Source organism: Rhipicephalus microplus, chromosome 2 (genome assembly GCF_043290135.1).
Source record: "Rhipicephalus microplus isolate Deutch F79 chromosome 2, USDA_Rmic, whole genome shotgun sequence".
Classification (NCBI taxonomy): Eukaryota; Metazoa; Arthropoda; class Arachnida; order Ixodida; family Ixodidae; genus Rhipicephalus; species Rhipicephalus microplus.
The window spans coordinates 51,998,652-52,011,248 of record NC_134701.1 but is presented as its reverse complement, the minus strand read 5'-3'; the positions used below and the strand labels follow the sequence as shown (position 1 = coordinate 52,011,248).

At 43.5% G+C, this 12,597-nt stretch overlaps 1 protein-coding gene across 3 annotated transcripts in view; it reads right to left on the bottom strand.

Moving 5' to 3' along the window:
• The window catches only part of Tsp5D (Tetraspanin 5D), a 130,012-nt gene that overhangs the window by 33,717 nt on the left and 83,698 nt on the right, over positions 1-12,597 (bottom strand). For all 3 annotated transcript variants that reach the window (XM_037422167.2, XM_075886461.1, XM_075886462.1), the window contains 3 exons: positions 11,925-12,005; positions 4,433-4,624; positions 2,863-2,937 (listed from right to left, as the gene is read on the bottom strand). In XM_037422167.2, coding sequence (XP_037278064.1) covers positions 2,863-2,937; positions 4,433-4,624; positions 11,925-11,987 — 330 coding nt within the window. In that variant the 5' untranslated portion in view covers positions 11,988-12,005. The remainder of the gene's footprint in view (positions 1-2,862; positions 2,938-4,432; positions 4,625-11,924; positions 12,006-12,597) is intronic.

The following is a 12,597-nucleotide window of genomic DNA, read 5'->3' as shown; positions in this document are numbered from 1 at the left end:
GAATTTCCAGAAGTTTCTTTAGCTGAATTATGTCAGACAGTATTATGCTTATCGAGAACGGCTCCCGGACCAGATGGGATTACGAACTTTATGTTGAAATGTTTACTCCAGGAATCGCCTAATCTTTTGCTAGAACTAGTGAATTATTCGTTAGGGAACGCATGGAAACCTCCAGAATGGAAACTTGCCAAAATTGTATTGTTGCTAAAAAATGAAAATGATGCATACACATAGGGTAACATGAGGCCGATCGCACTGACATCAAACTTAGTGAAATTCGTTGAGAGAATCATCAATATACGAATTAATTAACTGATTACCATGAGGTCAATTCTAAGTCCCTGTCAAATTGGGTTAAGGGCTGGTTGTTCAATTTGGGATGCCCACGTTGACTTAGGAAGTCGGCTTCAATTAGCTCGGCTACATAAAAAATATGCAGCTTTAGTTACCTTAGACATCGCTAAAGCATATGATACCGTAGAGCACTGTATTTTGATAGATCGATTAGAATACCTTGATTTTCCATCATACACAGTAGCGTGGGTTCATAATTTTCTTGCAGACAGGAAATTTTATTGTTTTAAAGATGGGTTTTCATCATCTACCCATACCAAACAAGGGGAGTACCGCAAGGCTTGGTGCTTTCCCCGGTGCTATCTAATTTACTAATGAGCACCATTCCACGTAAACAGAATATAACAACTTATGTTTACCCAGACGATATCGCATTTTTTGCAATGGCAGATAACATTAAGACCTTATATGAACGGCTGCAGACTTACCTTAATATATTGGAGAGCTGGCTCGATGGCAACAGCTTTTTACTTAATCCGAGTAAATGTGCCCTCCTTGTTTTCCTGTTGCAATACCCTGTGAACATCTCTCTGTCTTACCATCATGAGGATATACCACAGGTGGAATCTGTTAAATACCTTGGAGTAATTTATCACACATCGCTTAACTGCCGACCTCATATCGTATATATCGCCGGAAAAGGTGTGCGGGCCATTGGCATATTACGTAGGCTAAGCAACTACCGCATAGGTACGAGAAGAGACACATTATTAATGATATATCACATGTACGTTCGTCCCATTTTGGAATTTGGTTGTGTACTTTTCTCTGGAGTTCCAGCTTACAAGTTGCGGCCTCTACTTCTTCTGGAAAGAGAAGCTTTGCACTTATGCCTTGGCCTTCCCAAAACAGTTGCCAACAATGTGTTATATCTCGAATCGAGGGTCCCTCCGCTTTCTTGTAGAATTCGCCTTCTGACTGTTCAGACATTCTTAAGAATTTATGAATCACCATTACGACATTCAGAAACAGCCTTTATTTCCACCCCGGAATCATTTTTTGCTGCTAGATGGCTGCGATTTCACACGCCACAAATTATATTTGTGCAAAATTTACTGGAGCCTCTAAACGTACGTATATGCGACATCATGCCGAGTCGTGATAATTCAGCCCGGTAGAAATTCAATTCGACGACATTTTTCCTAATAATGCCAAATTACTTCCCCATAATATTTTGGACAGTTTACTACAAGATCACCTGTGCCGTATTACAACGAACGTTATTATTGCTACAGACGCATCGCAATACGACGACAAGTCAGGGGTTGATATTTTCAGCCTGATTTTAAATTGGATTTATTCCCTTCGACTACCCGATTTCATACCCGTTTTTGTGGCCGAGTTTCTGGCAGTAGTGCTCGCCTTACGCAAGTTAGATACAGCAATTACATCAGCTGTCATAATAACAGATTCCCTATCTCTCTGTGCGGCAATTTCTGTTGGTGCTGATAATCACGTAACAAAGGCATTCCGTGCACTAGTACCTGCGCATTTGAGAAAAGTACGATTAGTTTGGGTGCCTGGACACAAAGGTTTGTTTCTAAATGAAATGGCCGATTCCTTAGCTAAGTCATCAATCAGCGAACCAATTCTACCGCTCTGTCCATCTTATGTGACTTATGCGGTCACATAAGCCTTATGTGGCTTATGTGACTGCTGCTCGATTCTGCAGACGTACGCTTCTGCAAGTCTTTAAAGGTTCAGCACTAACAAACTCTACAGAATATCGCCATTTATTATATCCTTGGCGAAGAGACTTTTGCCACACTCGACAACAAGAAGTAGCTATCACAAGGCTGCGTTGCCGGGTACCAAATCTAAAGTTCTATAAACACAGGTCTGCTCAGGCACCTTCGCCACTGTGCGCATTCTGTGATGAATTGGAAACAATAGACCATTTCTTTTTTACCTGCAGGCAGTTTAACACATTACCAAAAACCCTATTAGAAATACCTTTACGTGGTATTGGTATGGACTTATCTCTGCCTCTCATTCTGTCTTTTGGAGCTTCCATTTCTGGTTTCTCTAATGCGACAGTCGGCGCGGCCGTCCGGGACTATATTGATGAAGCTAATAGGTTGACTAATTGACCAGTTTCATTATCCTAACATGTCCACATAATTATATACATATAAAATCAGATTATTGCTCTATTCTAAAAATAAATTTGTTTATGTAAATATTTGTATGCATTACATTAAGCACCACACTTTCCTAGGCTATCGGTAATCTTTCTGTTATAACTCCATCATTCCAAATCTGAACAGCAAATTTTAAAACCACTTGATTCTTGGCCAATCCCCAATAGTGGGTATGCGCCACTAGCAATAGGAGAACAAAAACAACAACAACAACTCTGAAAGTCTGCTCTTCTAGCTTTCGCTTTGACTGTGTTGTGCCTTCTGCGCAGGCCTGGCGTTTTTTATTAAATTGTTATTATCCCTAACGAGAGCTTAACCTGCAGTATCCATGTGCTCAAGAAGAAAAGAAAGGACGTTCACTACTCACATGTCGACGGTAGATGAAGCCCAGTGTGCCAGCAGCAAACTCAAGCAGAAAGATGAGGATCACCAGCACAAAGTACTGGAAAGCACGTAGAAGCAATAGGGAGATTAATGCACACTTAAGCTACACTGAAACTGAATCTTAATCACTCTGCAATTAATTTATTCTGCACTGCACAGTGAGCGAGTCTGTAATGCGCTTGCAACTGCGTCAGGCCTGATGACAAAATATACGCAGTAAAACATGAGGAGGGGGGGTGCTATTACTGTCTAGTCATTAGCGCCTCGTGTTGCACACGTGTCTGGCGGATAGGTTGCAGTTAGTGTGAACAGCCATCGAGCGGTAGGTGACGCAGTGATCGCACGAGTTCACCGTCATCATCATTATGGCTAGAACTTGCAGTAACACCAGGCGGCGAGGCTAGGCGGCCACACAAAAAACATTTGAGATCGCTGCACTTTAATTTTATTACTTCATTTCTTTCATTAGGGCTGCAAACATGAAGACGTCTCCCCCAAAACGTGATAGTCGTTTTCCACGGGCCACTCACCGTGAGTCGAACATCAGCAACGCCGTCCTTGTGTTACCTTGTGTTTGTTATGGTGATTGAATGTACTGCATTATTGTATAAGGTTGTGTAAGGCGTGACAAGTGGCACATTTCGTTCAGCTAGCGATATCGCCAATGTCAAGGTAGTTGGAAAATACGTGGACACGATGTTTCGTTTTACCACATCTCCTGTCTCCGTCTGTTTCGCTAGCGGCGGCTCTCACTGTGACACCACACACTATTGGCTGCCCAACGTGGAGCTCCTGGAGCACTGGACGACAGTTTCCACGATTCAAAAAAATCTTGCTTTTTTTTTTTTTTTTGATTGGGGTAGGGTAAGCCTGGGGGGGGGGGGGGGAATGAAGGGGGCACATTCATTGCTAGCATTGGTGGCGTGCAATAAGTACGTTCGCTTGCCCAACTGTGTCTGCTGTTCTGAAAGCGGCGCCTATATCGAGACCCCGCTAAGCGTTCGCAACGAAATAACGCCCTAACTGGTACGGCTGATCCTTGCTTGAGCTGCAAGAATATTAGTGCGATCAACGATGTTTGTTTTGTAGATTTTGTATAAACAATGTGCATTTTGAACAACAATGCACATGTACAAACAATGCAACAAAATGAAACTACCTTTTGAACAAACCTTTTACTGCAGTAGTACACCAGCAAACACACAGCATGGTTTCCCACAAAGGTGGTTTCAAGACAATGCACAGCACCACGAAGCCTCACATGCAGAGCGTGTGTAAGGCCGGCATTCAATCTATTCTGTACAGTTGAACAGGTCCAACTTTAGGCGCATAAATGACAGCAGCGAAAAATCCTTGCAAGCAAGCTGAAAGCAATGCAATATGGTCTGTCGGTTCCAGGTGAATCAGCACAGAATAATCAGAAGCTACAGTTTTACTCTAGAAAGCAGTCCATATCCGGGTATTGGCTACAAATGCATGGACAGAAACAGAAGTCTCGTCTACTGCAGTAGCTGGCTTCTGTTGTACAAAGTTTGTTCGGCTACAACACTGACCGTGGCAAGCATGCACCGGCTTTGGAACCAGGCGCCACAGCATCCAAGGAAGGCCACGAGGAAGGTGATGGCACCCGCTGTGAGGCATAGCCCGTCCGCGCTGAGCACTCGGTGGGTGGGCAGCAGTGTCGAATAGCCACCGTACGCCACATGCAGCCACACCCCCACGCCCGTCACGCCGCAGCCAAGAATCTGCACAATAATGGTCAGTTGTCTAGAGCCTTGAATACCTCCTCACCTGTGGTATGAATTATTCGACAAGTCCTTTGTGTTCCCTATAAGCACGAAATATGCCTCGTCATGGTAGTGGGGCTCAGGAATTCCAGGGAGGGGGGCTACCACAGCCAAGCCCCACATGGTAACAACCAGGGCTAGACAGTATTGAAGATACACCTCCCGAGACGAGTATCTGTACTGGCGATACACTCAATTGTATCACGTATCTTAAGATACAAGATACTGCTATGGCGACACTACCGTGGAAACAATAATCGCTAACTTAAGGCTGCTTCTCAATCTGGTATGGGTGCCTCTAGCTACCTGAATAAAACCAAGGGCAGGGCCATAATTTTATCTTTCCACCAGACAGTGACGGCAGGTGATGAAGTGTTCACGTCCCTTTTAGTGGGGCAAAGCAACATGACGGTGCTCGCGAAGACTCAACCATAGAGTTTCCTAAAATTACTTGAGGGGACTCTGGTGCTGCGATCGTTCAGCGACCATGGGAATGATGGGTAGTACACACATTTGCCTAGTCTTCGTACTTGCGGCTTCGTTTATTGCTGTGTTTCAGTTTTGTTTTGAAAGAAAGATTCAGCCCTTTTGAACTTCCTGACCGATTCGGAAAGGAAAGTTTAAAAAAATAAGGTGGTGAAGCGCAAGCGCTGAACATTTGCTACTTTTGTTTCGTAAGAAAACAGCTTCAAGCCACATGAACACACACGAAGCCAAAAGCAGTCCAGAAGTACGAAGATTAGACAAATGTGTGTACTACCCATCATTCCCATGCTCTCTGAAGCGCCGTGCGTTGCAGCTCCCATAGAAACTAGCGCCAGAGTTCCCTCAAGTGTATATTAGGAAACTCTATGGACTCAACAGAAACACCCACATGCCTTTTGTTTACCTGATTTTTGTTTCCTTTTTTATTTGTCCCAGTGCCATGACACTTACCCATAACCACTTACCAGTGGTGCGTACCCCGATGCGTGCAGCGATGATCGAGCAAGTTCTGACGGCATTTTCCTGCATGATGCTCCATTACAAAACCTGAATGATGGGACTTTTTTGCATCTTCTCACTGCAGCAATTTGATAGATCTTGTGGATGTAAGTTTTAATTACATGTGATTAACTTAGCTGCAAATAGGATTTTTAACACCACCACCAGTTATAAGCTTTAAATATTAGAGCAAACCCGTTAATATCTCCACTTACCATACCATTTTTTTCCTGCTGTCGCTGTTCACAGAGCTCTCTTAAATTCATAATATGAATGTTAGCACAAGTGCTCTTTTGGTTGTCCTTCTCTTGCATCCCATACATCGCCTATATGGCTTTGCACTGTTTTTTTTTTTTTTCGGCTTGTTTCGTGCAATATATCTTTTGCAATGTGTAGCCAAAATAAGCTCTTTCACTTATACTTACTTTTACCTGTCTGCTTTACTTTTGATAATGCTTACACATTTATATTTCTTGTGAATTTGCTGTTCTGCCAAGGCAATTTGGAGAATCAATATGTCATTATGTAGGTCTGAAGTGAGTGCATACAGTACCAAACAATCTGCTTAACGCTGAGTAAAATGGCGAACCTAAGTTCACAATATACTAACAGATATAATAATTGGGAGCCATGTCAAGAGCTTTAAGAAGGGGATCTGAGGAACTTTGTTATGCCAAACTGTTAGTTTTTTTTTTTTCCTGAGCGAGTGTCATTTCAGGCAATTTTCCATTGGCACGCCCCCACGAACCATACCATGCATTCTATTCTGAATTTTATTTTCATTATCTTTCCTGACAGGAAGTTGGCGATACCTAATGCTTAATTGTGATAGCTATTGAGTTGCACCCTGTATCATGTTTCTGCATTTATTCAGTCTGAATTTTTGATAAGAAGCAGCCTTACTATGTTAGTTCTATTGGTTTATTTTTTGAAGCCCCCCCCCCTACACAGTCCTTCAATATTCTCTACTGATCACAAAACTTCGGGCTAAGTTTGGTATAGGGATAGAGCCTCCTGCCTGGATCCCCACTGCAGAGAAGGGGGCTTTCAGCGTGAGCTTGGGGCGTTACGAGGTTTCCTTGGCGAAGAATTGGTCTGGCAGCTTCACAGACATAACTCAGTGGGGCTTCATGTTCTGCTCTCTCATCGCTGATATACAGCGTATGTTCACACAGCAGTCATAAATGTCTGTTTGGTTGTGGCAGTTTCGCTTGTGGCAAAAGTGGTGTGCAGCTTTGTGCTTCCAACCGATTCAGCAAACATTGTCAGTACACAGGCATGCTTACCACCAGAGATAGGCGTTCATTGTGCATCTTTGCAAACAAACGTCCCGAAACGTGCAAATGACATGATGATGCTTTTTTCTGATGATGTGTCCACGCTTTTGAAAACTACTTCGCCTGAACTCTTCCGAATATATCTGTCACTGAGTTGAATGTTACTTCTGGGATACGTGGCACCGACGCTCGACTTAGGAAGAATGGTGCTTGAGGAAAAATTATAGATTGCCCGCGCGTCGCTGGGATCTGCAAGTACATGTACAAAATTGCATCTACAAAAGTATGAAGGAGATATCAGAAGAATATTGTAATAGTACCTCCACACAAGCGAAAACCCTGGCATTGTTTATACCCGCCTCGCTGGCTGTTGTGCTGCTAGACATGCCTGGTCACAGCGGTCGTGCTTCGAAGAGAGAAGAAAACATTTATTGGTAATAAGTAGGTCGCTATAGTGGTTGGGCCTACTAGTCTGGAAGACCATTGGCTCTTGCCGCCGTTCGGGCTCGGTCCACCAGGGCCTGTTGCTGCACTGAGTCAGAACTGGACAGGGTCACCTCCCACTCGACTATTATAGAATTAAAATTTGATGATAAAACACAAGAGCACGCGTACTCAGGTTTACGAGCACGTTGTTAGTTACCTGTAGTTACGTTAGTAGCTACATGTGGTAGTTTTTTTTTGTTCTAAACGCCTCAGAACCCTCACCCGCTGCAAAGTACCAAGCAGTTGTTTAATCTTACAACCATGCTCTACAACCGCTCTTTACACTTGGACGAAGGTGAAACAACCGTCTTATGAGGTTAACTGCTCTAGGAACTATGGAAATCTTTTAACGCCTTTTAAAAACCAGCAGGCTTCAAATATCTGAAATATTTTCATAACAGACAACTAATTGATTGATTGATTGATTTGTGGGGTTTAACGTCCCAAAACCACCATTTGATTATGAGAGACGCCGTAGTGGAGGGCTGCGGAAATTTTGACCACCTGGGGTTCTTTAACGTGCACCTAAATGTGAGTACACGGGCCTACAACGTTTCCGCCTCCATCGCAAATGCAGCCCCCGCAGCCGGGAATCGAACCCGCGACTTGCGGGTCAGCAGCCGAGTACCTTAGCCACTAGACCACCGCGGCGGGGATAACAGACAACTAATTTCAGAATGTAAGCATTTCATTTTCAAAACAGAAACTGATGCAGACATTCATATACAGATGTAGAAGTTTAAATATATATACATCAGAAACAGCGATTACCAACAGCAAATAATTTAGCAGTACAAACACCTATCACAGTAATAAAAAAATACAGTAATGTTCCAGTTGAATGCAGATAGATTTTCGAGGGTATGCAAAAAGCAAGCTGTGTAAAAGTGCAATGTTTACTGTAACTTACTGCATTCAATTCGTAGGAGCTATCTAATGACTTGCGAGAAATCTGGACCAGCTGCATGTGTACTTCTAAGACCATGACCTATGTGGCAAAGTGCCGAGGTGCCGACTCCTTAGACAAGCATTTCGAGAGGCCATCGAACAAGTGAAGAATTGTGTCTGCCCACAGCATTGCTCTTTCACATGGCATTCTTAAAAATGCTGCTTTGTATAATGTACTTTCGTGAATCACACTCTCCTTATTCAAATATATTTCACATACACGAACGTTTGGTGGGCTAAACGAGGATTTACCCATTTTTTGATGCGGTATGATACGTTTCCACTTCTCTTGTCCTTGGGGGTGACTGGTAAACGCAAACAAAACTTTTTAAATGTGGAAAATTTGACAGTCCCACCTGCTCGCAAATTGAGTGTAGGCACCCCCAACTCCGCATGCTCGCTTCTTGTGCCGACTGTCGCTCCCCCCTTCCTATCATCTCGCAAGGCCGACGCAGGCTGCGTATGCGAGTAAAAACAAACTGCTTGTGCTGCACAACTGCTTGCTGGCCACCCCATATATGTGTGCACTGGATCACCCATTTGGATTTCAGTAAAGGATGTCTTTGCTTAGCTTTTTGCTTTACTTGACGCTTTGCTTGACTCGAGTAGACGTGATGGAAGCAACAGTACGTTTAACCAGTAGAGGGGCACAACCCAACATGAGCGTTCCACCACTCGTTGAAGGCAACGCTTCTCCTTCATTCAATAAATAAGAATAACAAAGACGAAATAACATTTAAACAGTCCCAAATGCTCCAACCATACCCAATTAGGCAACATTCACTCGGTACCTTCCCTCGCCCCTCACACTTTGCGACGCACCTACTCGAGTTTCTCCCCGTGAGAAGATGCGAGAGGATTTCTTTTTTTTTTTTTTTCAGTGTTTCTTTGTAGCCAAAGCGACAGTGTGGCACACAACATGTCTTTGGCATCATTTGTTAAGCTGCTACTATTTTTTTGTCACATTCGTAAGCGGTAACAGCCACAGACAGCATTAAACACTCACGATAAAACACGATGCCAACAGGGAGCACACACCATGCCGTCAGCCTCGACAAGCATTGGTGGCAGCATAGCACTGGTGGCACCATGCTGCGGTCAAAGTTGGCAGCACACAATACTCTCATACACAGTGACAGAGATATCCAGTAAAAAGTATTGAAGGCTAATACTAATTGCCAGGTAGTCAGAGCTCGTCAACAGATTGTGTCCTACAACAATTTGAGCAACAACACATGTCACCTTCGCGCTCTTACTATATTTACTTCAGTGCGATCGGTTTTAAGCTCCAAAATCTGCTAGTAGAACCACTCAGCGAAAGCCACGCCGCAACGTCTCAGAGAGTTGCGTTAAAATTATGTCTAAATTCCAACCGTGGCGACTCATTTAGATGGAGGCGCAACGCTAAAAATCTGTGTACTGTGCGATGTCAGCTAGCGCATGTTAAAAAAACCTAGGTGGCAGAAATTTTTGAGATACTACACTATGGCGTTCCTCATAAGGATATCGTGGTTTCTGGATGTAAAATTCTAATAATTATTATTAAAATTACACACAGTACACAATGTTAATGAGAACTAACAAAGAACAATACCAAGAGATCTGTATAGACGGCTTGCACTGACGGGTTGAAGCCCCAACTTGGAGCACTAGCATAAAGGGACACGACGTTTTCCATCTCACATTATTGTCATCAAAACATCACACGCAGGTTCTTTTATTACTCACACACAGAGATGACACTGCCACGTCCTTTTCACACAAATGCAGTTTGTTTGTTATCGAAGTTACCACAATGGTACCCCAGTTCCTTTCGGAAGCTGCATCCATGACGTCACGTCCAGGCCATCTTTATGCCATGTTATTAGAGATAAATGTAATGAAAATGTGAAGAAGAAAAGTGGATGAAAACATTATTTACCGCCGGCAGGACCCGAACCTGGAACCTTCAAATAACGCACCTGATGCTCTACCACTGACCTACGGTGACGGTCATCCCTTTGTGCACTTTATAGGGTATATAGTAGCGCTTTTAAACATGGGAGTGTCAGTCAGGGCCGCCTGTTGTCATTGCGACGAGCCTGGAACAACTTCTTTGCCTGTTGGTGTCACGTAGCACATCTTATTACAAGCTAGCAGTAACCAATAATCCCGAATAAAAGAAAGAGGCGCAAATGTAAGGGCTCTTTTTTCTTGTTAGACGCAATATTAACGGGAACTAACAGCCAATAATGCGAAGGGAAGTATAACAGGTGATATTATTAGAGGTAATTGTAATGAAAATGTGAAGACAGAAGAGTAAAGCAAGGACCGATGTTAACAAAGTGTACAAAGATCAGTCCAGTTTAAAACAGCTAGAACAAATGATAGTGCATTCTTCCTGAAGTAAACCAATGTACTTTGAGCAAGAAATGCACAACTTTTGAGATACTCCCATATGTTTTATTGAAACAACATAATAGTGTAGACACTAAAGGACACACCGACTAAAAAAAAGTCAGAAAGGTTACTTGATGTCAGGGCACTCCAGGTGTTATATTTTTGGTGGGTGCGCCCTTTCGCGTTTACACTATGCATTTACCCGGCCAGACGGATTGCCGTCAAACTTTTAATTTCGTGAAGTGAAATAAGAGCTGGTGATGTTTACGAAAATTTCAAACTGCCCCTCTCGTGCATATGAGTGCGCTACATCATGTGGGCCCATAACACCAAGTTTGAAAATATATGTACAATTGGCAAGTATCGTATTGAATACATTTGTTGTGATAGTACCTTATATCTGTATCTCTAAATTTTTTGCCTGAGTATTTTGTATCCCTCCACGATACAACTTCAAAAGTACTTTTGCCCAGTCTGCACACTAAAACCAAAAAGAGCCAGCGGGAACAACACGGGAAGAGAGTTTTGATTAAGGCAGGTCCCTTTGTGCGGGTCTTACTTCGTGGCTACATTATGTCCTTAATGAGACAAGCATTACAGGACGTTTCTTTAAGTTCCTTGTTTTTCTAGTGTCTGTGGATCTCTCCTACCCATACACATGTATTTCACTGCTCACACTGAGTTCAACCCACATACCTCCCCCCATATGGAATCCACTCTCCTTGCCCATAAAAAGAGATCACCTAGGAAGTTCACTCACTCATTACAGCCTTTGTTGAAATAGTGATGCCTGTCGACACGTACGCGACCAGAACCTTAATTTAGATTGGTCACTGGATGTCCATGATATCTAGCTTCTTGGCTCCAGTGCCCTGCCGCGGTGGTGCAGTGACTAAGGTACTCGGCTGCTGACCCGCAGGTCGCGGGATCGAATACCAGCTGCGGCGGCTGCATTTTCGGTGGAGGCGAGAATGCAGCTGTCTTGTGTGCTCAGAGTTGAGTGCATGTTAAAGAACCCCAGGATATCGAAATTTCCAGAGCCCTCCACTCCAGCATCTTTCATAATCATATGTTAATTTCGGGATATTAAACTCCAAATATCAATCAATCAATCATACTAGGCCCCTGCAGCTATATCGCTGCTGTTTTCACTATTCTACACCTCTCCCACAACGGCCACTCACCCAGAAGAGAAGGTTGTAACAGCAGAGCGTGCGGCGGACGCACGTGTAGCCTGTCCGGCCCATGGCGCCGACTTCGGGGCCCTGAAACACAAAAAACAACACGATGAAATCATTCAATTCAGATGTCATGCAGGAACAAGCACCGAAGGAATGTCTCACTAAAGTTCCTATGTGTGTCGTTTCCCATTGTGTAGAACAACCAAATTCCACAAAGTTGTACACATACTTGCTGGAGGTTTACAGATAATTTACTTCCTGCATAGGCGTTCCCCTTTAGGAGGTTCACCCCTCCCTCCCCGTTTTAATCCTTTGGTAGTATCCCTCTCATTTTCCTGTTGGTATACAACTGGAACTTATATAGACCTTTTGAGATGCATTGCATGTTGAAGTGCAATCGAGAAACAAGTACAGGTAACGGGGTTCGACCAACTTCTGTTTACTTCTGTTTACACGTGTGTACGTGAACATGTAAAATCACAAAAGGGGGAGGGTAGTGAACTCTCATTGTTCTCGCTACGCAAATGAAGCATGGAGGAGTGCACGCATCACATGATCTTCGACGGCATGCATTCTAGCTGTTCGGTGCACAGCAACTTTCCCTTAGCAAGTCAAACCTCATTCGCTCGCCCCTACGGCACGTTACGGCTGCAGTTTGTGCATTTTATTTTTTTTT